The sequence below is a fragment of the Siphateles boraxobius genome, unplaced genomic scaffold (genome assembly GCF_051911475.1).
Source record: "Siphateles boraxobius isolate OS27281-9 unplaced genomic scaffold, OSU_SipBor_1 67, whole genome shotgun sequence".
NCBI classification, from domain to species: Eukaryota; Metazoa; Chordata; class Actinopteri; order Cypriniformes; family Leuciscidae; genus Siphateles; species Siphateles boraxobius.
In genome coordinates, this window is record NW_027509194.1 from 450,001 (window position 1) to 477,500 (window position 27,500).

General features: G+C 42.3%; 2 protein-coding genes across 2 annotated transcripts in view; one reads left to right on the forward strand and one right to left on the reverse strand.

Annotated features, from left to right (window-relative positions):
- ak1 (adenylate kinase 1) overlaps positions 1–27,500 on the forward strand; it is a 227,115-nt gene that overhangs the window by 47,580 nt on the left and 152,035 nt on the right. The window lies entirely within an intron of this gene.
- On the reverse strand, positions 6,873–7,796 carry LOC143722523 (proteinase-activated receptor 3-like). Its single transcript, XM_077213892.1, has one exon. It carries the CDS (start codon positions 7,794–7,796, stop codon positions 6,873–6,875), a length of 924 nt encoding a protein of 307 aa, XP_077070007.1.

Genomic DNA, 27,500 nt, shown 5'->3' on the forward strand with positions numbered 1-27,500 from the left:
TTATAAACGTCATTAAACTGAATGATCAAAATCCACGTGAAAACAGCATATATTTATCAAAAGAAAACTATGTGTATGGGTAGCAGATCACTTCTGGTTCTGAAACTGCGATTCTGTGGCTGTGGTTCTGAAACTGTGGTTCTGAAACTGTGGATCTGAAACTGTGGATCTGAAACTGTGGTTCTGAAACTGCGGTACTGAAACTGTGGTTCTGAAACTGTGGATCTGAAACTGTGGTTCTGAAACTGCGGTACTGAAACTGTGGTTCTGAAACTGTGGATCTGAAACTGTGGTTCTGAAACTGCGGTACTGAAACTGTGGTTCTGAAACTGTGGATCTGAAACTGTGGTTCTGAAACTGCGGTACTGAAACTGTGGTTCTGAAACTGTGGTTCTGAAACTGTGGTTCTGAAACTGTGGTACTGAAACTGTGGATCTGAAACTGTGGTTCTGAAACTGTGGTACTGAAACTGTGGATCTGAAACTGCGGTACTGAAACTGCGGTACTGAAACTGTGGATCTGAAACTGCGGTACTGAAACTGCGGTACTGAAACTGTGGTTCTGAAACTGCGGTACTGAAACTGCGGTACTGAAACTGTGGTTCTGAAACTGTGGTTCTGAAACTGCGGTTCTGAAACTGTGGTTCTGAAACTGCGGTTCTGAAACTGTGGTTCTGAAACTGCGGTACTGAAACTGCGGTTCTGAAACTGTGGTTCTGAAACTGTGGATCTGAAACTGTGGATCTGAAACTGTGGTTCTGAAACTGCGGTTCTGAAACTGTGGTACTGAAACTGTGGATCTGAAACTGCGGTACTGAAACTGCGGTTCTGAAACTGTGGTTCTGAAACTGCGGTTCTGAAACTGTGGTTCTGAAACTGCGGTACTGAAACTGCGGTTCTGAAACTGCGGTACTGAAACTGCGGTTCTGAAACTGTGGTTCTGAAACTGCGGTTCTGAAACTGTGGTTCTGAAACTGCGGTTCTGAAACTGTGGTTCTGAAACTGTGGTTCTGAAACTGTGGATCTGAAACTGTGGATCTGAAACTGTGGTTCTGAAACTGCGGTTCTGAAACTGTGGTTCTGAAACTGTGGATCTGAAACTGTGGATCTGAAACTGCGGTTCTGAAACTGTGGTTCTGAAACTGCGGTTCTGAAACTGTGGATCTGAAACTGTGGTTCTGAAACTGCGGTACTGAAACTGCGGTTCTGAATCTGTGGATCTGAAACTGTGGTTCTGAAACTGTGGTTCTGAAACTGCGGTTCTGAAACTGTGGTTCTGAAACTGCGGTACTGAAACTGTGGATCTGAAACTGTGGTTACGTCTATCTACAGAGGTTGAGTTTATCTGTGAAGATTAGTGTGATGAACATAATGGGTAAGAAATCATGAACTATTGTTGGACATAGCGCTTATTTTCTGCAATAATTCAAAAGACATTGGAACAAGTCGAGGGAACCGATTTACAGAAAAAAAGAATATATATATATATTTACATTTCTAGCTGTGATGCAGCTTCTGTCCACCAGATGGCGCTCTAGTCCTGCCATTAAACACATAAAACACACGGTCAGATCATCAAACATCTCAAGATCAGCTCATCGTTTCTCACATCAACACTATTGCACTTTAAGAGATTTTAAGAGTATTTTGTCTTGTTTTCCAGTGCAAGTATAGCAAAACATTCTTAAATAAAGATGCATTTACTTAAAAAGCAAAACTACATAATATATTAATTCTTGATTTCTGAAAAAGCACAAACTCACTTCATTTTGATGCATTTTTCCCCCCCAAAAAATATAACCAAGACTTCTTATCGTCCATCATTTTGCTTCTCCAGTAAATGTATTTAATAATGTTTAGATATTTGTGCTGGAAAACAAGACATAAACACTGAGGAAGAAACACTTTATCTTACATTATTGTGAAAGATTGAATCCAGAAAACAGGCATTTAAAGCATTTATTTTTAAAACAGACATTTTTCAACTACAACAATAAGAAACTCCTCGCAGTTTGTGTTAAATTTCTTTTATTTCCATGATATTTCCATTAACACACACTCACAGGCTCTAAAATCCTTCATTTTCCACCAGCGCCAGATTAAAGCTGTAAAATGTCAAAATCCTCTTACCAACCCAAAATACACTGAAGGTTGATCAATTAATTCATTAACTAAGTAGAAGTTCAATCCACCAGCAGAGACAGACTGAATCAATTACCAGAGGCTAATCACAACAAAGGGGAATTTAATTAAAAGAAGTTTAATTAAAGCATTTCCAGTGTAAAATGAAGGGAGCGCTTAATATATTCTGGAGGAAAAGACACACATCCACTGGAAAATGAAAAACAGGAACATTCCTAAAACACACACACACAGACACACACACACACACACACACACACACACACACACACACACACACACACACACACACACAAGGCTTTTTCTTGAAATGTTTGGTTGGATGTTTGTCTAACATAAAAAATAAAAGAACAAAAAGAACCAAAAAAAAAACGTTATGACTCGCTTTCGAACGTTCAGAGAACATTCAAAAGTAACAATTTCATCATGTTTGAAGAATGATAAAATGGAATGTTCCTCAACGATCAAATAACCAATAAAGACGCAACAAAATGTAACATTTTGAAAGTTCTGAGAATTTAAAGAATGATTCTTGTGGAAACAGTTGCATGACGTTTCTCTGTATTCCCAAGAAGAAAAACAAGAATTCCTGGTTTAGAACGAGTAAATGACAACATAATGATTTTTTAGGAGAACTATTCTTAAGGTGATGATGACTAATTGAGGTAGTTATCTGTAGGCTGTCTATGTGTTTCGCACGAATCATAAATTCCAAAAATTCATCGTCAGTATATCTGTAAATATTGATAGTGTTTTATTCAGTCTTTAAATGAACTCATTCAGTGAGTCACAAGTTCACTGGAATCTGCATATAAGCATATTTCTGCATTAATATACATACAGCCATGAATTTTCGCAAGTGATTTATAAGTGGAGGACACGCATTTGGCTCCGGTCCTGAAAGAGGCTCACATCAACACAGAGTGATTTACATCGGGGAACAGATGGCTCAGAAACTGTGTTTGGAGAAGATGTGCAGTTTATTCACAGTGACACTGTGGGCGATGCGTGCAAGAGTTCAGATCTGCATGCAAATGAGGCGAGAACATCATGAGAAGCGTTTGCATAATTCTGCACGAGAATCCAGTGTGAACGGCTTCTGACAGAAGACATCAGGAGAAACTCAAGAGATTAAAGTATTAATCCATCCTCAATCTCCTCACTATCAGATGCTTCTCTGAGGGCAAAGGATGACAAAAAGATTTGGGAATCGCATGCATTGCTATATGGTTGCCATAGCTGCTTATATCAGTACTATCTTAAATAATAAACAGAACTAATAAATAACTGAAAACTTGTGTGTAATTCCAGTTTCAAAGCTGCAGTAGGGAGTTTTGAGAAAATGTTGACTTAGCCTGAAAATTTGAACAAGCACAACTTACAGGTCCAACCCCCTTGCTCTCTGCTGCGCTACAGCCCTCCCTCCACAGCTCCTCCCTCCACAGCTCCTCCCCCACAGCTCCTCCCTTCACAGCTCCTCCCCCACAGCTCCTCCCTCCACAGCTCCTCCCTCCACAGCTCCTCCCCCACAGCTCCTCCCTCCAAAGCTCCTCCCCCACAGCCCTCCCTCCACAGCTCCTCCCTCGAGAGCTCCTCCCCCACAGCTCCTCCCCCACAGCCCTCCCTCCACAGCTCCTCCCTCCACAGCTCCTCCCCCACAGCTCCTCCCCCACAGCCCTCCCTCCACAGCTCCTCCCTCCACAGCTCCTCCCCCACAGCTCCTCCCTCCACAGCTCCTCCCCCACAGCTCCTCCCTCCACAGCTCCTCCCCCACAGCCCTCCCTCCACAGCTCCTCCCTCCACAGCTCCTCCCCCACAGCTCCTCCCCCACAGCCCTCCCTCCACTGCTCCTCCCTGCACAGCTCCTCCCCCACAGCTCCTCCCTCCACAGCTCCTCCCCCACAGCTCCTCCCTCCACAGCTCCTCCCTCCACAGCTCCTACCTCCACAGCTCCTCCCCCACAGCCCTCCCTCCACAGCTCCTCCTCCACAGCTCCTCCCCCACAGCTCCTCCCCCACAGCCCTCCCTCCACAGCTCCTCCCCCACAGCTCCTCCCTCCACAGCTCCTCCCTCCACAGCTCCTCCCTCCACAGCTCCCCCCTCCACAGCTCCTCCCCCACAGCCCTCCCTCCACAGCTCCTCCCCCACAGCCCTCCCTCCACAGCTCCTCCCCCACAGCTCCTCCCCCACAGCTCCTCCCCCATAGCTCCTCCCTCCACAGCTCCTCCCTCCACAGCTCCTCCCCCACAGCTCCTCCCTCCCCAGCTCCTCCCTCCACAGCTCCTCCCTCCACAGCTCTTCCCCCACAGCTCTTCCCCCACAGCCCTCCCTCCACAGCTCCTCCCTCCACAGCTCTTCCCCCACAGCTCCTCAACTCAAGAGATTAAAGTATTAATCCATCCTCAATCTCCTCACTATCAGATGCTTCTCTGAGGGCAAAGGCTGCGCTACAGCCCTCCCTCTACAGCTCCTCCCCCACAGCTCCTCCCTCCACAGCTCCTCCCTCTTCAGCTCCGCCCCCACAGCTCCTCCCTCCACAGCACCTCCCTCCACAGCTCCTCCCTCCACAGCTCCTCCCTCCACCGCTCCTCCCTCCACAGCTCCTCCCTCCACAGCTCCTCCTTCCACAGCCCTCCCCCACAGCACTCCCTCCACAGCCCTCACCCACAGCCCTCCCCACAGCCCTCCCTCCACAGCCCTCCCCCACAGCTCCTCCCTCCACAGCTCCTCCCTCCACAGCCCTCCCTCCACAGCTCCTCCCTCCACAGCTCCTCCCCCATAGCTCCTCCCCCACAGCTCCTCCCTCCCCAGCTCCTCCCTCCACAGCTCCTCCCTCCACAGCTCTTCCCCCACAGCTCTTCCCCCACAGCCCTCCCTCCACAGCTCCTCCCTCCACAGCTCTTCCCCCACAGCTCCTCAACTCAAGAGATTAAAGTATTAATCCATCCTCAATCTCCTCACTATCAGATGCTTCTCTGAGGGCAAAGGCTGCGCTACAGCCCTCCCTCTACAGCTCCTCCCCCACAGCTCCTCCCTCCACAGCTCCTCCCCCACAGCTCCTCCCCCACAGCTCCTCCCCCACAGCCCTCCCTCCACAGCTCCTCCCCCACAGCTCCTCCCTCCACAGCTCCTCCCCCACAGCCCTCCCTCCACAGCTCCTCCCCCACAGCCCTCCCTCCACAGCTCCTCCCTCCACAGCTCCTCCCCCACAGCTCCTCCCCCATAGCTCCTCCCTCCACAGCTCCTCCCTCCACATCTCCTCCCTCCACAGCTCCTCCCCCACAGCTCCTCCCTCCCCAGCTCCTCCCTCCACAGCTCCTCCCTCCACAGCCCTCCCTCCACAGCTCCTCCCTCCACAGCTCCTCCCTCCACAGCCCTCCCTCCACAGCTCCTCCCTCCACAGCTCCTCCCTCCAAAGTTCCTCCCCCATAGCTCTCTCCCCTCTCTCGATCTGTCACTCCTCATGCTTCCGTCTCCGTTGCAACGACGTTGATGATCGAGATAGGAACAGGCCTGGTTTTACGTTGTGTTTTGTTTTTTTTATTTGTATTTTATTTTAGCCAGCAGTCGTCCGCGAGGGGCTGCTGGCAGTTATGTTTATTTTCGCTAGCCAGCAGTCATCCGCGAAGGGCTGTTGGCGGTATTTTGGTTTGTTTGTTTTATTTTAAATAAAGGTTCTTTGATTGTTCGCCGGTTCCTGCCTCCTTCTTCCCTGAACATTGCTACAGTATATATATATATATATATATATATATATATATATATATATATATATGTAAACTATTTTGTGTTCAATCTCTACACACATTATTCACATTTATTTGTATAACACTTTTCACAAAACATATCGTTTCAAAGCAACAAAGGACCTCGCATTATGTGTGCAGTGTTTGTATATAGTTGTATATAGTGTTTGTATATAGTTGAACTGTGGGTTAGGCAAATAGTGTTAGGATTTTTGGCAAATATAAAGTCTCCTTTACACCAAAAATGAAATGAATAAGCCTCAGACTCAAGGAAATGCAATAAAAAATTAAACAAATGTGATGTTTATCTTAAGTCATTTCCCCTTATTATTAAGGTTGAAGTGGATCATCGAAGGTCAGCAGCAAAGACATTGCTTAATAAAGTGTGATTAAACACATAAAGTATATTTGTGTAATTTCATATATTTAAATTTGCATTCTTATTTAATTTAATTTGAGTAATACTGAATCTGTTTTGTTTTTTGCAAGTGAGAGGAGTAAGTGCCTGCTCACATTTCTTCTAAAACTAATGTGTTACTTTACTAGCTACTTGAAAAAAGTAATCTGATTATGTATTGCGTTGTAATGCCCAACACTGTGGTGCAATGTTGTGAAACATACACTTATTTAAAACTTGTCTCATACAATGTATGCAAGCAGCAAGTTAATCCAGAATTACAGACATAAATAAATAAAGAGCTCACGAGGCTGATGGTGACACATCATTACTGTACTTTAGTAACAAACTGAAATCCACTGCAAATAAATATGCTCATAGCAACATATTTCTGTGCACACATCAGCAGATTGTTTTCATGTAAATTCAATGCATACCTCACAACCAACAAGCTTCAGCATAAAACAGCTGCAGAAAGAGTTTAAAGGCTGTTATTTAATAACATTACACATTGTTTACCATACACAGACCTTCATTATTACAGTAGTTCAGTGCATCTGATCAGTGAAATAGTCCAATAACAGCAACTCAACGGCTGATGGTGAACACAGGATCATCCGCAGAGTCTGTGTTTTTCGAGCAGCACGACGGGACTTTGTGAAGCTTCTCGCGCGACAGATACAGAACCGGCTGGATGCTGCTGCTCACGTCCACGAAGCAAAAGGCGATGTAATGGATGTAACAGTGGAAGACCTCCGAGGAGAAATACTCTTGAAAGGGAAAGAGAGCCACCGGCGGGAGGTAGTTAAACACAATGATGGCCAAGATGATGATGACCATTTTAAAGGCCTTTTTCTTGACGGGATGCGTCTCGTCTCGGCCTGGAGAAGATTGTGTCAGGGCCCAGAGAATCGAGATGTTACAGAACAGCATGAACGCAAACGCCGCCACAATCATGACGGTGAAGGCTTTCTCAAAGTTAGGGATGTGTCCTGCACACTTTGCTGCGGCGTAGAGTAAAGTGACAAGCCACACGGCGCCGGCGCACACAGAGCGATGTCGCTTGTTTTTGAGTTTGGTGAAAGTGAGGGGATGGCAGACGGCCATGTATCGGTCCAGACAGATGCAGGACAAGAAGAGCGGCGACGAGTCTTTGACACCGTAGAAGAAGCGCAGGACGTACCAGATGCTGCCGCTGTTCAGATACACAATGTTGGCTAGTTCTAGCGGAGGAGTGAGGCAGAAGAAAGTGTCCAGCATGGCCAGATGGACGATGAAGATGTCTGAGGTGGACGAGTCTCCCTTATTCTTACGGATGAGCCACAGAACAATGATGTTGGCCGGGATGCCCAGGAACATGTTGATGAACTGCAGCACCAGGTAGATGATGATGACGGCGGGCATGTGTGCACATCCAGCGTAGACGGTCTGCTCGACCGGAGAGGCGTTCAGTGGCCGGTGACTGATGAGCAGAGAGGAGTTGATGTATCTGAACAACTCTGTGATTGCCATCGTTCTCTCTGTGTGCTCGGACCAACCCCTGAAACACACAAACAGTGATCAAATGTACAATCAAACTCTTGTTTTGTGCTTTTCTGCTCCTCATTCAAACGGCACTGAAACAGCTTTGACTTTCCCAGACAGCAACATAGTGCCTGCCACATCTGGGCCGTGTGGAATCCATGTGTATCAGATGTGGGCCAGATCTGGGCCGACACTACACCATATTGCCAAAAGTTTTGGGACGCCTGCCATTACATGCACATGAACTTTTATGACATCCCATTCTTAATCAGCAGGGTTTAATATGGAGTTGGCCAACCCTTTACAGCTATAACAGTTTCAACTCTTCTGGGAAGGCTTTCCACATGGTTTAGGAGTTTGTTTATGGGAATTTTTGCAGCCAGTCCAGTTCCTGCACACTAAACTCGCTCATCCATGTCTTTATGAACCTGCTTTGTGCACTGGTGCACAGTCATGTTGGAACAGGAACAACCCCAAACTGTTTCCACAAAGTTGGGAGCATGAAATTGTCCAAAATGTCTTGGTATACTAAAGCATTCAGAGTTCCTTTCACTGGAACTAAGGGGCCAAGCCCTGAAAAACAACCCCAGACCATAATCCCCCCTCCACCAAACTTTACACTTGGCACAATGCAGTCAGGCAAGTCCCGTTCTCCTGGCAACCGCCAAACCCAGACTCGTCCATCAGACTGCCAGACAGAGAAGCGTGATTTGTCACTCCAGAGAACACGTCTCCACTACTCTAGAGTCCAGTGGTGCCATGCTTTACACCACTGCATCCCACGCTTTACACCACTGCATCTCATGCTTTACACCACTGCATCCCACGCTTTACACCACTGCATCCCAAGCTTTACACCACTGCATCCCATGCTTTACACCACTGCATCCCACGCTTTACACCACTGCATCCCATGCTTTACACCACTGCATCCCACGCTTTACACCACTGCATCTCATGCTTTACACCACTGCATCCCACGCTTTACACCACTGCATCCCACGCTTTACACCACTGCATCCCATGCTTTACACCACTGCATCCCACGCTTTACACCACTGCATCCCATGCTTTACACCACTGCATCCCACGCTTTACACCACTGCATCCCATGCTTTACACCACTGCATCCAATGCTTTACACCACTGCATCCCATGCTTTACACCACTGCATCCCATGCTTTACACCACTGCATCCAATGCTTTACACCACTGCATTCCAATGCTTTACACCACTGCATTCCAATGCTTTACACAACTCCATCCCATGCTTTGCACCACTGCATCCCATGCTTTACACCACTGCATCCCACGCTTTACACCACTGCATCCCGTGCTTTACACCACTGCATCCCATGCTTTACACCACTGCACCCCACGCTTTACACCACTGCATCCCACTCTTTACACCACTGCTTTCCACGCTTTACACCACTGCACCCCATACTTTACACCACTGCATCCCATGCTTTACACCACTGCATCCCATGCTTACACCACTGCATCCCATGCTTTACACCACTGCATCCCATGCTTACACCACTGCATCCCATGCTTTACACGAATGCATCCCTTGCTTTACACCACTGCATCCCACGCTTTACACCACTGCATCCCACGCTTTACACCACTGAATCCCATGCTTTATACCACTGCATCCCATGCTTTACACCACTGCATCCCACGCTTTACACCACTGCATCAAACGCTTTACACCACTCCATCCTACTCTTTACACCACTGCATCCCACTCTTTACACCACTGCATCAGACACTTTACACCACTGCATCCCACTCTTTACACCACTGCATCCCACTCTTTACACCACTGCATCCCACTCTTTACACCACTGCATCCCACGCTTTTTGCTGTTGCATTTAATCGAATTTGAGAAAAATACATTTGTTTGAAATATGAACAAATTTTAAGTACAAAAATCTTCTATGCAATGACGTTTTAGCAATATTTGAACAGTACAATAATTATGATGCTCAAAATATAACCACACAACAAGATAAACAAATAGCCTTATGGCAACTATGTGACATGCAGCCAGGAGCTATATAGGTACATAGATTGTGATAGTTTTGAGATTCGCCAAGATTCAAACAAGTCATGTTCATAGCACTTTATACAAAACAGCTTCACAGAGAAAAGCAGTGACAGTGTCAAAAGCTTCTTCAGTTTCAGAAATCTGTAATTTCAAATATCATTATGATTTCAGTTTCAACCATAAAGCAGCTCTACAGAAGAATTATTCAGTGACCTCAGTTGGTATTTTCAATACAGCTTAACCAATAAGTCTCACTGAATATGAATTGTCTTAAACCAGCGGTTACATTTAGGAAGTTCCCGTCAGTAGAGAAACCTTCCAGCAGTGTCATTATTATCATCATCTCTTACCTGTCTGAAGTTCCTCCGATCTTCAGCCGCAGTGTGAAGTTCATAGAAGGACTGACAGCTCATTTTAAGCTGAAGACACTGACGAAGTGAAACGTTCCAGAGATTAAACCAATATGGAAATGTGTCCTCTGAACAGTTCTCTTACAGAAGAACTATTTACATATTGTTGAGTTTATGGACCAGATAACATGCTAACATATTACAGTTTTTTTTCAATCGCTAACAAGCGCTTACCCATACTTCAGATACTTTTTCTAAACTCTTAACACACACTCACACCTACAAAACACAACTGGACAAATGGATATTTTCTCAAAAACACATTTTGTTAAATATATACTAACTCTTCATTTCAAAATAGAACACATCTTTCTTTGCACACACTAACTTTACCAAAACACTGGAAATCTGACTCAAAATTAAATTATTCTGTCAAAGAATAACACTTGTTTTCACTTCACAAGGTACATGCAGTCAATCAAAGTACACCAGGTTTCAAAATACTGGCTATTGTTGACATTACAAAAACTGCATAGACTTTTATGTTTCAGTTTTACAGGTATTTGTATGCAAAACATGCAATCCACCGTTTTTACACTAAATTTCTTGGTTGGGAACTGTATGTCCACATGCACAGTAAAGTTCACATTCAAAAGCATTCCAGTAAAAAGCAAATATTTTTTTGCCTTTACTGTTTACTACAGGAGGTTCAGTAGAAACACGGTATGATAGAACAGAAAAAGTTTTACAGTATTGCTTACAGTGAACAAAATATATCCATGAAACACACAAGAGCATTCTGAACAAAAAAACAACAGCAAATGAGCCCAGATAAAAAGGGGGGAACTAAAAAAAGCACAAAATTACTGTATCTAAACTCTGCAATCTTCAGGGTTAGGCCACATGTTTTCATCAACATCACATCTGATATTATCCAAGGCGATGCCGCTGGGATAAAACCGCTTGGTATGTCGGATCCACCCTTGGCAATCATGAACAGTGATGTCCCTGCAGCCAGCATCCATGGTTTCAAGGAGGGACATCTGGTCATGTTGGCTATGGTCATAAACCTTCCACCTCCATGCAGAAAAGAACTCCTCCTCTATGAGGAAAGGTGAATAGGGTGGAAGGAAGAGACTTACCTGTCTTGGGTGGACTTCAAACCATGTTGTTATTGCTTGCGAATGATGGAACGCCACATTGGCCCAGATAATTACAAAGGTCCTCATGTTTTCACTCTCTTGATCCTGCTCTGGAACCAGGCGCTGGTGGAGATCATTGAGAAAGGCAAGGATGTGCTCGGTATTACAGGGTCCACCCTGTCATCTGTGAAGGCGTAATCCTGCATTTGCAATTGCTGCACACTTGGTAATGTTTGCACCTCTATGTCCTAGCACATCAACTGTGGCCCTTTTTCCAATTACATTTTGTCTACGTCGACGCCTTTTGGCCAGATTAAATCCTACCTCATCTATGTATATGAATTCATGAGGGGCCTGGTTGGCCTCCAATTCCATAACTCTCTGAAACAAAGTTTATGTAAATCATGTCATTACTGTATACCATACTGTACTGTAACCTATTACTGTGTAGGTAACCTACTTGCAAAGTGCAAAGCTTATAGAACTGGACATTGAATTGAATATACACTATACCTGGACATATTGTCGTCATAGCTCCTTGACTCTCTCACTGTTCCTCTCAAAGGGAACAGTGTAGAGCTGCTTCATCCGCACTCTGTGTTGGACTATGTCTGCGTAATGGTTGTGAGGCTGATGCTATCGATATTTTCTAATATCTCATGGTCCTCCACAATTCTAGTTTGAATTTCATGCAGTTTTATCACATTATGCAACAACCATTTCTACAATGGCAAGCTCTTGATCAATATTGAGGAGCTTTCCTCTTCCCCCAGAGGGTGGAATACGTTCAACATATGCATTACTGTATGACCTTATTGACATGTCAAGTGAGAATAGAAACAATCCATGTAAAATGCAACTTACCTATTGGTTTGTTGAAAGATGCGTATAATGGAGGCCACCGTTGACCACCTCAAATTGGGCTGCACTCTTTCACCAGCCTCTCTTAGTGAAAGACCGTGGTTGATTACATGGTCAATGATAGTGGCACAAATTTCATCACTGACTACTGTTCTTGCAGCCCTTTTGAATGCCACCACCATGCATTCTTACACCTCTACCTTGCCCCTTCCTTGGGCCTGCTCTTCTCCCTGGCCTTGCTCCTCTCACTGCATCTCTCACTGCACCTGCACCTCTCTCTGCTCCTGCACCTCTCACTGCTCCTGCACCTCTCACTGCAACTGCACCTCTCATTGCTCCTGCACCTATCACTGCATCTCTCACTGCTCCTGCACCTCCCACTGCACCTCTCACTGCTCCTGCACCTCTCACTGCATCTCTCACTGCATCTCTTACTACTCCTGCGCCTCTCACTGCATCTCTCACTGCTCCTGCACCTCTCACTGCACCTCTCATTGCTCCTGCACCTCTCACTGCATCTCCCACTGCACCTCTCACTGCTCCTGCACCTCTCACTGCATCTCTCACTGCATCTCTCACTGCTCCTGCAACTCTCACTGCATCTCTTACTGCTCCTGCACCTCTCACTGCACCTCTCATTGCTCCTGCATCTCTCACTGCATCTCTCACTGCTCCTGCACCTCTCACTGCACCTCTCACTGCTCCCGCACCTCTCACCGCATCTCTCATTGCATCTCTCACTTCTCCTGCACCTCTCACTGCACCTCTCACTGCTCCTGCACCTCTCACTGCATCTCTCACTGCTCCTGCACCTCTCACTGCATCTCTCACTGCATCTCTCACTGCTCCTCTCACTGCATCTCTCACTGCTCCTGCACCTCTCACTGCACCTCTCACTGCACCTCTCACTGTTCCTCTTACTGCTCCTGCACCTCTCACTGCACCTCTCACTGCACCTCTCACTGCACCTGCACCTCTCACTGCACCTCTCACCGCACCTCTCACTGCACCTCCACCTCTCACTGCACCTGCACCTCTCACTGCACATTCACCTCTCACTGCTCCTGCACCTCTGACTGCACCTGCACCTCTCACTGCACCTGCACCTCTCACTGCACCTCTCACTCCTCCTGCACCTCTAACTGCATCTCTCACTTCTCCTCTCACTGCATCTCTCACTGCTCCTGCACCTCTCACTGCATCTCTCAGTACTCCTGCACCTTTCACTGCACCTCTCACTGCTCCTAAACCTCTCACTGCATGTCTCACTGCATGTCTCACTGCATCTCTCACTGCACCTCTCACTGCATCTCTCACTGCATATCTCACTGCTCCTGCACCTCTCACTGCATCTCTCACTGTTCCTGCATCTCTCACTGCTCCTGGACCTCTCACTGCATCTCTCACTGGGCCTGCTCTTCTCTCTGGGCCCCTTGCTCTTACTCTTCCTCGTCCAGACATTACAGTGTTTGTCTTTTTCTGTTTCTTCCTTTTACTGTATAAGTGTCAATGTAATAGAAAAAAATAACCCCTGCCACTGAGTGTAAGCCAGACTGGAATCAGCTGTGGTGGGCCCAATTTACCCAACATAAATCAGCTGTGTGTCAATTATTCAATTGTTTGTTTATTATCAGCTGAGATATATTGTTTTTGAACTAATATCATTGCAGAAGCAGAAGTTTTTATACTGTATCTAAGATTTGGAATATTGTTTTTGCTATTGTGGGATGATGTGTGTTAACATTTGTAAATAGTACAAAAACAATCCATAATTTTGTTGGGAGGTATAGCTTGTCTGTTAAGAAAATGTAAGCTTTGTAGAAATGTGTTCACTGACTGCATATTGTGTGAAAACAACATGAAATGTGTGAATGGTATGGCCACAAAAGACTGATGCTGTGCTAATTGTGTTTAGAGTTTTGAAAATGTGACAACTGGTTGGACAAATGCTTGTTAGCGACTAAAAAACACTGTAACAGGCTTTGTGAAGAACACGTTTATGGATAGTGGGATTGGTTCAGAAGACGTGTAGAAGCAAGTCCACATCATTAACACTGATTGGCAATGATTCAACTTGCCATTGGCTCCTGACGGAAATTTGGTGGTAAACAACTGATGCAACCGTACATTAGTATACTTTGAAGTTCACTTTAACAAAGTGTAATTTGTTACATGAAGATGACATGGAGGTTCATCTGGATGGAAAAATAAGACAAAGAGGCGGCTGTGTGATTGTCAAATGGCAATTTCCATATTTCTGTTTCCATTTCCATATGTGGCTTTTTCCAAATAGAGGACACATCTCAGGAACCGCACTCCAATGGTTCAAGTCTTCCCTCTCAGTAGGTCCTTCAGGATGTCGTGGAGGGGTGAGGTGTCTAAGACCCAATATCTAGATACTGGAGTGCCTCAGGGCTCAGTGCTGGGACTGCTTCTCTTCTCCATCCACATGTCTTCACTAGGATCTGTCATTCAGAAACATGGTTTATCCCATCACTGCTAACATCTAGCTACTGGAGTGCCTCAGGGCTCAGTGCTGGGACTGCTTCTCTTCTCCATCTACATGTCTTCACTAGGATCTGTCATTCAGAAACATGTTTTATCCCATCACTGCTAACATCTAGCTACTGGAGTGCCTCAGGGCTCAGTGCTGGGACCGCTTCTCTTCTCCATCTACATGTCTTCACTAGGATCTGTCATTCAGAAACATGTTTTTTCCTATTACCTGTACGCATCTCAGCCTATCTGACAGACATTTCTTGCTGGATGAAAGACCATAACCTTAAACAACAATCTGCCAAGAGTTGTCTTCGAAAAGAGAAAGTGAACAAATTGATTATAAATACAGCGTTAATATAATTTAGTACCATAAAATCCCCTAAAAATACAAAATATTACATAAAAAACATTATCAAACCAAAATATAGTACATTAATTATAGTACATTAATTTCATAGGGAAAAAAAATCTGTCTTTTTTGACCCTCACGCGAAGAGCACTAGAAGGTTAAATCGTTTAAGAATCATATTTACAAAGCAACTTCAAGTCACTTAACTGCAGTGAGCGAGAGAGGGGAAAAGTAGACCTTTCCTTTCCACGCTTGCACGCACACCCTCATACATGCATGCAAACACTCACTCAATTCTAAATCAGAGGTCAGTGCTAATGAGGAGCATGTTAAAGTCCAGCTGTGTTAGACCCCTGTGTCACAGGTACAGCTCTATCCACCATTAGCCTTATTGGCCGCAGAGGTCAACAAGGGTCAAGTGCTGTGTCGATTGGTTGACCCAACCTATCGGCTGCTCCCGCGACTACTTCAGCTGAGTTATGATCATGCCAGAAAAGCATTTCACTTGTGGTGATTTACAGACATTGAGCCACTGGAAACATTTGAAATGCATGCAGATTTATGTGGGTATTAATTCACAGTATTCAGATATAGCGAATATCGATACCTTTATCGGAACAATGAATATATTCATCACCTATTTACCCCCTTTCTGAAAGCTGCAGTCATCATTCACATGGCACTTCAGGCGAGTTACATTCAGAGTAACACATTTTGCATGCACAAATATTGCAAATGCATTAAATAATAATTGCATTTAGTGCAAAACGAAGCTGTCTTGGAAGTATCGCATGCACAGCACAGCAGTGTGCTCATAGAAAGTGCTGTGGTCATTCATTAATGTTAATGTCCAGAACCTAAATGTGTGGTGAACCACAGCTTGGCCTAAATAAAGTAAGATAAAAGCATCAGTTTCCACACTGGTGCTCAGTGACTCGATCCATCACAGAGGCATGGGATCCATCTTTATCAGGGCCCATTAAAGTTACAGCGGGTACAAACGGATCCCAGCTTGCTTACCACTCTTCCTTTAACCTGTCCAAAACACATCTCCGATATCCCGTGAAAGAAATACCATGAGCTCAGAGGTCAGGGGTTAAGGAGTGCGAGGCGGTGACCTACCCCATTACATCAAGCTCTCGCCAGCCATTGGTTCAGGTCTTCGGTTACGATACTGCGACCGATCTGACAAAATCTCCAAACACAGCTTGGCCATGAACCAAAAGACATGCATGCAAATAAATGTGCAAACACAGGGTGCAAATTGTGTCCCGTTATAATTTTTATTCCATGCATTCAGCTGTGGCTTTTATTCAAAGCCATTCACGGTGCACCAATCAGAGAGTGTGTTAATTCTCACTGAGAACAAGCATTTATGGCATCTAACAGATCTCATAGTTTATCTGGTAACACTTTACAATGAGATCCATTAATCCATGTCATTGTTACAGATGTTACATGTAGTTACTATAATAACTATAATAATATAACTATATAATATAACTATAATAATCCTAACCCTATAGTAAGTACACGTTGTTACTTAATACTCTGTACTTAAATGTATAATTATAGTGTAACAAAGACACCTTAAAATAAAGTGTAACCCAATGAGCAATGCAGTTGTTACAGTGTTTATTAATATTTGGTAATATTAGTTCATAAAAATACAGCTGTTCATTGTTGGTTCATATTCACTCAGATCCATTATATAATATTAACAACTTTTGATTTTATTTGAAGATGATGAATAAAATCTCAGTTAACATTAAAGTTTTATAAAAGTAATATCAAAATACTCAGAAACTGTGAAACAAAACACAAGGAGTCAGACATGAGATCACCAACATACAGCGACAGAAGAACCACGAACACTGGAAACACTGGGGTATAAATACACAGGACAACAAGGAACAGGTAAGAGTAATCAATCACTATGGAAACAACCAGGAACTAAACACAGGAAGTGAACAGAAAAACTACAAACTGACTACAAAATGGTGCTTGAAACAGGAAACAGGAAAAGAACCGGGCAGAATACAACCTAAAAGTCCCAATAAAAAAAAAACACAAGTTAGACGATGCCTTTGCACCAGGGCCCTGATCAGGTTTATTCAGTGATAATGACCAGCTGAATGCACTTTTATGGGAATTATAGTTTCTTCAATAGCTGCAAACCAACATTCAGCCGGTACTGAGAGAAAGATTTATTTAGGCTACAGCTGCAGTCGTTTCTCAGTGTGGCATATTCATGTCTTCTACTTTTTTATCGTTCTTTGCTAGAAAATAACAAACAGTGAGAGTTTTAAAATGCATTCAGACCAGGTTTATAATCGTTAAATGACATCATTTTTATCTTTCTATTTTCTTGAACATTACGAGTCGGTGTCATCATGCAGCTCTCTCTCTCTCTCTCTCTCTCTCTCTCTCTCTCTCTCGACTGTAACCGCTTCTGATTAATCACCTTCCACTGAAATATTTCACCCTTCCCTGGCAGGAGATTACAGACGGCAATTTGTGTTTATGGGATTCCCGAAATTCACTTAACAACTGCCCCACTATTAAAAGGTCAAGCAGGGAGGAGGTATAACATCCTAACGTCATTCCTCATCTCCGTTCCTGATCAGAAAACAACAAACACATGAAATCCATGATTGTAAAACTTTATTACTGTGATCAAACCTCTAGAAATAAATATTAAAGTCACCATGAAATCAAAATCGGTACTTCTTGTTTTTTTCTAATGCAATATTGCAGCATTTATTCTAAAGGATTTATCGGTGCACATAATTATTGTTTTAATAATCTTCTTCAATCAGAATAACTTCCTCTTGCAGCATCTCTTCTCTGATGATGTGGGCGGGGCAACCTGTCAATCACATGAGATCAGCCAATAGCAAACCACAACCATCCAATCATTTCCTCACAGACACAATCAAGCCCCGCCCACATTTTTTCTTGTTCCGGAAGCGCTTCACTCGGACATACGACACAATAGAGAAGAAAAGACTTCTGTTTTATGACGACTTTAAAGTGTTTTTATCTGCTAGACCATAAAATAGATGATAAAATCCCATCAAATCTTTTCATCAAATATAAAAATCTAGTCTGCATTCTCACAGACACAGTAAATCCATCAAAACTGTGAATAGGTTAATAAACCTGATCATGTTTATATAAAACAGTTGGCTGTCACGACTACTTGATATTTGTACTACATCTCTTTTTAGACGTTTCCTCTCCGGTTTCAGCTTGAGTGTCTCTGGGTTTTGGTGGTTTGAGGTTTCATTCATTCGTACATTATTAACAGCGTCGCACCATTATCTCCCCGCGAGCTCCTCTTACATCAAACACATCGCGTGGAAAAGCCCAAGCGTTTGTGTGAGAGCCTGGGAAGACGGACAGGTGTGGGATCAAATATTTATCGTTGCATATCAGTAGGCTGTAAGGTGTAAAAGAGCAACACACAAACATGCAAAAAACGAGAGAAATCATCATCCGACGGAAGCAACACAAATGCTATTAAATATTGATTTACGTCAAATAGCTGTCGTCTTGTGCACACAAAAATACAAAAAAATTGATGTGCATTTATATTAAGATTGTTTTTTATTTAAAACGTCTGGGTTATATTCGCACCGCTCTGTTATCTTAGTGGTGGTTTACTAGCAGAGTTTTGTCCGAGTCAGGTAGTGACAAAGCGTGTTTTGCTGCTCTTGAATTATCCAGGCCAGGGGCAGATGGGACTCCGCTGAAACGTGAGAGTGACACCTGACCCTGCGACGACCTGCGGATCACCTGCCCAGGTGTGGCCGTGGAGATTCTCAGCTGACCTTTGACCCCAGCGTCTCCACCCGCGAGGTTAAACGCGCTCTTCAGTCCTGCTCAAACTCGACCCACAGTCGATTACAAGTGCGATATCACTGCTAGAAAAATGAATGAGTAATAGGAACAGAATGGTTTTGGGGATGCAATGACGCGCTCCGGTCTAATAGTGTGTAATGTTACAGGTGTGCTGTGTGCGGTTACTCTTTGGAAATATCGTAAAAAAATAGGTCTGAGGCAATGGGTAAACATGGACAAATACACACAGATGAAAGGCATTTGAAAATGAAAGCATGACGGGGAAAGATTGTCAAGCTGTTGGTCTAGGTATTTCTCTCATTTTCAGATTTTAAAATATCAAAAGTAGTTTGCAAAAATCTCAGAAACACACCTACTACAAACTTTTATTCCTCTTCACATGCAGATAATAATAACAGGGGCAGATTATTATGATATACTGATCTTATTATGGTTAACAGATCAGTTTATGTACTATATACAGTGAATAACTGAGATAGATCTAACCGTACATTTAATGTAAGTTTACAGTGAAAAAACGTAAATTGACATTCCCACAATTCCCTGCGTGACACTTCACATTTCATGTATTTTTTAAATGTATGTTTCTTTATAGTTTTTCTTAGTTTATTCTAATCTATTATTTACATTAGGGTTTTATGTCACATTTAATGTAAACATTCTCAATTTGTGGAAAAGCTGCTTGTGATGAGTTTTGACTCATCATGTGACTCTCATCATCATTGTGATTGTTAGTGTACTACAATGGTACAAAACAAATATAAGTACCTCAATATATCTGAAAATTAACATTATATCAGATAACGAAATATGTTTTTTACTGTAAATTTAAGTTAAGCCTGTAAAACGTAAAATGTTGCTACTGTATTTTTTACGGTAAATTCCTGGCAACCAGAGCTGCCGTTTTTACTGCAAATTTAACATTTTTTTTACAGTGTACTATATTAACATTCATTCTTTTTCACGCAGATTATGATTACAGCACAGATTATTATGATCTACTGATCTTTTATTCAAGATTCTTCTTCTTCTTCTAAGACTACATTTAAACAGTCTCTCCAGCTTTAGACTGTTGCTAGACTTACAGAATTCCCGTATGAGACTTCTGATCATTCCCAAATGCATTGAGGGGTTAGGGTAGAAGTGGTTGTTTTTACAGAAAATAGTTACATTTTTAAATACACTTAAATACAGAAAAGGCTCACAGAAGTGACTGCACTGTAAAAATGCTTTTCTTACTTAGTATTTTTTTTCTTGTTTCCAGCCCAAATATCAAAAAATTCTTAAATCAAGAGGCATTTATGTCTTAAGGCATTTATTAATAAGATATTATGTCTTGTTTTCTAGGGAAATAAATAAAATTAAGTGATTTGTTGCTTTAAAAAAAGCTAAATTATCTGCCAGTGGAATAAGAAAAATATTCTTAATTCAAACAGAAACAAGGTTATTTTTCGTATCCCACTTGCAGATAATTTAGCTTGTTTTAATCAAAAACACATTTAATTTTTATTTATTTTCCCAGAAAAAAAGACATAATATCGAATGGCATTTTTCTACTTTAGTAAAAGCATATTGATTTAAGAATGTTTTGATATTTGGACTGGAAACAAGACAAAAATACTAAGTAAGAAAAGCATTTTTTTGCAGTATGAATTTATTTTTATTTAATTTATAAGAATTCAATTATTTATTTCATTTATTTAATTATTCAATCCGACAGTTTACTGTTCCAAATATTTAATATGTTGCTTAAAAATAAAATATACTGTGTTCAGTGGAAAAAAAACTATTTGTTTTTTACCCAGACATTTAATAATAACATTTAATAATAAGCTGCAATCGCGAGGCCGTGAAACTGTTATACTTTTGCTTAAGGTTCTTATACCATCAAAATCTCAGCGAATATCAAAAGAAACAGTGCATTATAGCCTACTGCGTCTGCTAACCCTGAGCATTAGCATCACCTTACAGTTTGATCCATTCCTGAAGACGAGAAGCCCTGAAACGTATGCACTGTCAGGAAAAGTGTGTGTTCCTGCCGGTAAGCATTCACTCAGAGTCCTGTCAAGTGCCTGCCAATCTGAGCGTATGTTAAGATCCTGTATATCTTCCTTCTGTTCTGACGTGTGCGTTTACAAAAATAAGAAAAAAATAGTCTACAATCACCAGAGTTCTTCTAATATGTTTTGTGTCCAGATTCAAACACACTGCTAAATACTGACATATGACTGATAGGCCTGTAGTTAAAGTCCCACTGAAGTGCTTTGAAACATGCAGCATTATTGACGTAATTTCCACTGAAACAGGAAAACAGGGCGGGGCATACCGAACAACTCCTCCCCTTTTTAAAAATAGGCAATAGTGTTTGGTTTATATCTCAGAGCCGTTGAGCTCGGTAAAGCAGTTTCCTCCTAATCTCTAACCGTTTCTCCTCCTAATCTCCTTCATATCACTTTAAAATATCATTTTGTGCAGAATTCAAATGAGTATGATGTGTTTTCTGGTCTGTGGGACTCGATCATATGATTCGCTCTGTGTTTCGTGTCTCTGGACCAGTGGCGGTTCAAGGGACATTAACGTGAAACCAGGCTTAATTTGCCCCGATGGAAAGCATATTTACCCTGTCTGAATCGTTCCCTGTCCCCTATATAGTGCTCTATGTGCTATTCACCATGTAGAAAATAGTAAATGTGTGAACAAGTGACTGATTCATGATGCCACAGCTTCAGCGTCTGTTTATAATGTAGGGCGCGGAGCTTCTGATTATAGAAAGCATTTGATTGGACAGTGTAGAGTTGTGTCATCAAAATCACTGATCCATATTGGCGGAAGTGAGAGATTGTTTTGAACGCTTATATCTTCTAAATGCAAATTTTGTCATTTTTTTGAAGCACACTAGCTTATACAATAACCTAGTTAACAGCAAAACTAACACATTCATACTAAAAGCGAAAAACTTCAATTTTGATTTTATGGGGTCTTTATGAAGCTGACTAGCAACAGGGTGCACAATAATCTGATCATAAAGTAGCATACATGTTTATCATATTATATTATGAAATTGTTAATTTGACATTCTTACAAAGTACACTTGTTCAAATCAGTCATGAAAGTGTCTCTCTTAAAACACACTTAAGTGGGTTTTTATGCCATTAATATTATGGATTCCACACATACCGGATATGAGCCGGATCTAGGCCGATACTATGTTGCTGTCTGGGTAATATTATGTTTTCTGCAAGTACAGTTTTCAAGACTAAAGTACACTACAAGTGCACATTCATAAATTAAGAGCTCTTCTTTTGGTAAACCCTTCCTGATAAATCCACAATTAAATGACATGCAACATGATGTTTAGTTTCGTAAGAATTCATATATCCCACATTATAGTAAGTGATAAAGGAGAAAAGTGTCCTATTATTTCCAGTGAGCCTTCATGCATGCATTTTAATTTCATCTCTTTTTAATAGCCAGCAGGCTTAGTTTATGTCAAAACTGTGAAAAATCATCTGTTATTTACTATAGTCAGAGATTTAATAATTTTGGATATGCCCAAGATTATGCTATCAGTATATTTGGTCCATTATAAATGTGAGCATTTTAGGCGTATGCACATAGATGACCTTAAAGCACTTGAGCTCCAATTCTGTTTTCATGGAGTCTTGAGCATTTATTGAGATGCACACCTGTAAATACACCTACAAATGCAGACATCAGTGACCCCCGTTCTGAACTCCCACCCGCTTCACTCCTCAGTCCAGCCCCCCATCAGCACCTCTGCCTGATGAATGCATTATAGTATGCAGTTTAGTATGTGCTAAAGGAGAGTAGTGTCCTATTATTTCCAGAGAGCGTCCATGCATCCATTTTAATTTCATCCCTTTTTAAAAGCAACAGGCTTTAGTTTACGTAAAAAACGTGAAAAATCATTTGTTATTTGCTTTAGTCAGAGATAGTCAGAAATTTGGATACGCCCCGCCTCCACTCACTCACTTCCTCACTTTTATGCATGCATATAGATGACCTTAAAGCACTTGAGCTCCAATTCTGTTTTCAAGTATTTATTGAGATGCACACCTGTAAATACACCTACATTTTCAAACATCAGTGTCCTTCGTTCTGAACTCCACCTGCTTCACTCCTAACTCTCCCCCATCAGCACCTCTGCCTGATGAACGCTGGGCCGGCTATTGATCGGCATGCGTGATGGATGACGGCCTGGCGATGACTGATGGGCTGCTGGTGAAGGTGCCGATAAGGGCGGAGTCTCGGACGACAGCATAATACGATCAGACCGTCCCTCAGAAGCACTCGGCCCGCCTCAACCCCGGGCCGGAGGTGAAGACGTGTAGGAGGTGGAGGGAAAGATGATGGATGGCGGGGCAGGAGGGGAAGACTGCTTCACAGCGCCAAATTGATATCCAGGCAAATGTTTTTGTCTGCTGTGAAAAATGGTGCGGCAGAGACTCTGATCACTGTTCCGCCCTCCTTTCTTCCCTCCTTCCCTCCTCCCCCTGCCCTGCCGTCTTTTTCCTTTCATCTTCTTTCTTTCCTCGGCTGCTGAATCAACCGAAAACAATCCACACATCCACGGTTGAGCCAAAGCCATTCCCTTCTTCATTGCGTGTCGCGGCGGAATTTGCCATCAATCGAAAGCGGAATTGGGGGCAAAAGCAATAGCCGCTCTGAAACACCAGGGGGGATTTCAACAATCTCACTACTTGTGGCGAGCAAAGCCGAGCCGAGAAACTTGGTTTGCCCTCTTTTGTGAATCTATATGCTGATCTCATGCACAATCAGCGAACAAACAAACAGTTATTGCAAAGAACCTTAAAAGTCACCCAATCTACACTGAAAGCAAGCAATGCACTGCAAAAAATGCTTTTCTTACTTCAGTCCAAATATCTAAAAATTCTTACAGTAAATCAAGATGCATTTACTAGATGAGTAAAATGCCATACGATATTATGTCTTGTTTTCTGGGGAAATAAATCAAAATTAAGTGAGATGTTGCTTAAAACAAGCAAAAAAATCTGCCAATAAGAAAAATAATCTTAATTAAAACTGAAACAAGATTATCTTTCTTGTGTGTGTGTGTGTGTGTGTGTGTGTGTGAGTGAGTGTACGTGTGTGTGTGTGTGTGTGTGTGTGTGTGTGTGTGTGTGTGTGTGAGTGTGCGTGTGAATGTGTGTGTGAGTGTATGTGTGTGTGTGTACCACTGTGTGTGTATGTGAGTGTGTGTGTGTGTGTGTGTGTGAGAGTGTGACTGTGTGCGCGTAAGTGTATGTGTGTGAGTGTGTGTGTGAGTGTGCATGTGTGAGGGTATGTGTGAGAATGTATGTGTGTGTGTGTGTGAGAGTGTGACTGTGTGTGCGCGAGTGTATGTGTGTGAGTGTGTGTGTGAGTGTTTGTGTGTGTGAGTGTGAGCGAGTGTGTGTGTGTGTGTGTGCGCGCGAATCTGTATATCTGTGTGTATGTGTGTGTTTGTGTGTGAGTGTGTGTGTGTGTGTGTGTGTGTGTGCGCGAGTGTGTGGGTGTGTGTGTATGTGTGTGCCATTTATCCAGCACCTCAAGTGACAGACATCATGGATTTTAAAGATCATCTTGGCTCTTGTTCTCTGTCAAAGAAAGTGACACTAAGATTAGACAAGACCAGAGAGAAACACATCGATTACAAACACCAAACCGACACACAGCGAAGAACACACTGACATTACGAATATCAAACCTTTTTTATTCAGCTACAAAAAGTTTCACATTCTCAAACTCATTACAGTAGTTCAGATATGTGAAATATGATGTAACGCTGAAGCCTGCAGTAATTAGGAAATGACGCGATCAAGGACTTTCACGCTCTCCTTCTAATTTACAGTTCAAGTGCAAATCCTGTGTCGTTTTGGATGCGTGTGGATTTATGGAGTTTGTGCAGTGTGTTTGGAAGGCCATGACTGTGATAATTATTGTGATGATTTGCTACAGTGGCCCACTGGGGGCGATTAGATTAATAAATCTCGCTTATATGATTAATAAAGACTTTCAGAGAGGGAAACACGTTTTTTCAGCTTCCTGTAAAAGTATCAGTTCTACAATAATAATAATAATAATAATAATAATAATAATAATAATAATAATAATAATATACTTCATGTATTGCAGCAGAATTTGAATCTGTCTCATATTTGATGAAGTTTGCATCATTGATTCTGTTTTCTTTTCCTGTTTATTACCGTGAAGCTGCTTTAAAACAATTTATATATACAGTATATGCATGGAAATATTTCTTAAAATATATACATGCATGTGTGTGTATTTATATATACAAAGTAATTATACACAGTTCACACCCATATATTATGTAAACAAAAACTTTTATTTGATTAATCGTTACCCAACACTAATTAAAACATTAAAAATTATAATTTTTCAGTGACAACATTTTCAAAATGCATTAGAGAGCATGAGGACTTGAGCAAACATACGTTAAGCTTATACAACTAGATGCATAAAACTACAGAAAAATCTTCTATATATGCATAATAGCTGAAAAATAATATGTAATTATTAATGAATCCTTCAGCAGAGTTGTGCTTCTGGTCTCCGCTCTATTGATCGGCTCGAGCTGGACGGCGGCTGATAGATGGTGGGCAATTGATTTGAATTTAATTAACAATTTGAAGGAGCCTTAAAGAAAGTCTCTTATTTTCCTGCCTCTCCAGTCTCTTGCACAAGGCTAAGCGGAGCAGTGGCTCATGGGTAATTTATGATGTGATCAATAAGTCCTGGCCTAACATCCATAGTGTGAAATAAGGAGGCAGGAGAAGCTGTCAGATCCCGCGAGGAGACGATGCGAGAACACTGGAGAAACGTAGAGGAGAGAACAAGACGAATGAAAAGGTGAAGAGAGATTATGACCGATGCACTAACAAATCACTCCTTGGCAACCACAGCCTAGCAACTACCCAGAACACCTTAGCAACTGGTAAACATCACACATTTTTTCCTTCAGAAAGTTCTAGCTCTGCATTTATTTCTGCCTCCATTAGAGGGCAATAGACTGTCTTTCTATCACAGATTCATATCAGAAGCTCTCTGAACACACACACACACACACACACACACACCCACACACACACACACACACACACACCCACACACACACACACACACACACACACACACACACACACACACACACACACACACACACACACACCCACACACACACACACACACACACACACACACACACACACACACACACACACACACACACACACACACACACACACACACACAGAGAAGCTCATCAGAAAACAAGGAAAACGCATGCAGCACTTAATATCCTGAATCGTACAGATTTATAAGGATGCTGTTAGTTGCTGTGTGTCTGTGAGAGTGTGTGAGAGAGAGTGTGTGTGTGTGTGTGAGAGAACGTGTGTGTGTGTGTGTGTGTGTGTGTGAGAGAATGTGTGTGTGTGTGTGAGTGCCAAGGTGAAGCTAGACTCACAGCACACACACAGTGACCTCTCTATCAGCGCTTACTGACCTGTTTACAGATACAGCCTTCAGATGGAGCCGCTGTGTGTGTGTGTGTGTGTGTGTGTGTGTGTGTGTGTGTGTGTGTGTGTGTGTGTGTGTGTGTGTGTGTGTGTGTGTGTCTGCCACCGCTACCACTGCTTTTACTGCCAGCTCATAAAAATGCTTTATATCATATCTTGTAATACAGCACATTAAGGCCGACTGCATGTTGTTTCATGCAAGGTCATTTTAACTCCGTCTCTGACTCTGATGCTCAGAACGGCTGATTAAGATTATATGAATATATAATATAATTATATAACCTCCTTTGAAGGAATATTTACAGTATGGAGAAAATTATCCCTGCATCGGTGATATGAAAACCCTGGGATTTATTTAAAGTCCCCCTGTAGTCAACAATTATATCCCTTAAAACTCTACATATTTAAACGTTTTGTCCTTGAAAAAAAAGGATTCATGCCTTAAAAAATCTTGAATGTAACTCGACACTCTCGCCTCATTTAGTATGCGCGTTTCTATGAATATGCAAATGAGCCCCGCCTCCACTCACTCACTCACTCACTTCCTCAACCGTTTTTAAAACATTTAAAAAACTGGATGTTTTGAATGTTCAGAGAATATTCAGCAATAAAGTTTTCATAACTTATTGGGAATATCCTGAAATATATATTTTAGTTATAGCTGGGAATATTAAATAATATTTTTACTTGAATAAAACCTAGATGTTATAATTTTTAGGTTTACAACTTTTACCAGTGCTTTTATTTATTTTACCAATCTTTAAGTGTGAATTAAGTGTGTGAGTGACGATGAATGGTGTGTGTGTGTGTGTGTGTGTGAGCTGCTATAAACACCATATCTGCACACATGATGTCTGTAACTGAGTCAGACCTACTTTTATGTTTCTGCGTCATAATTTGACCCAGTCATCTTGATATTTTATCATAACTCACGGTGATATTTAAGTCCTCATAATCTGGTCAGGTCAACCCTTAACCCACAGCTCCACATTAATAAAAAAAATGCATAATCCA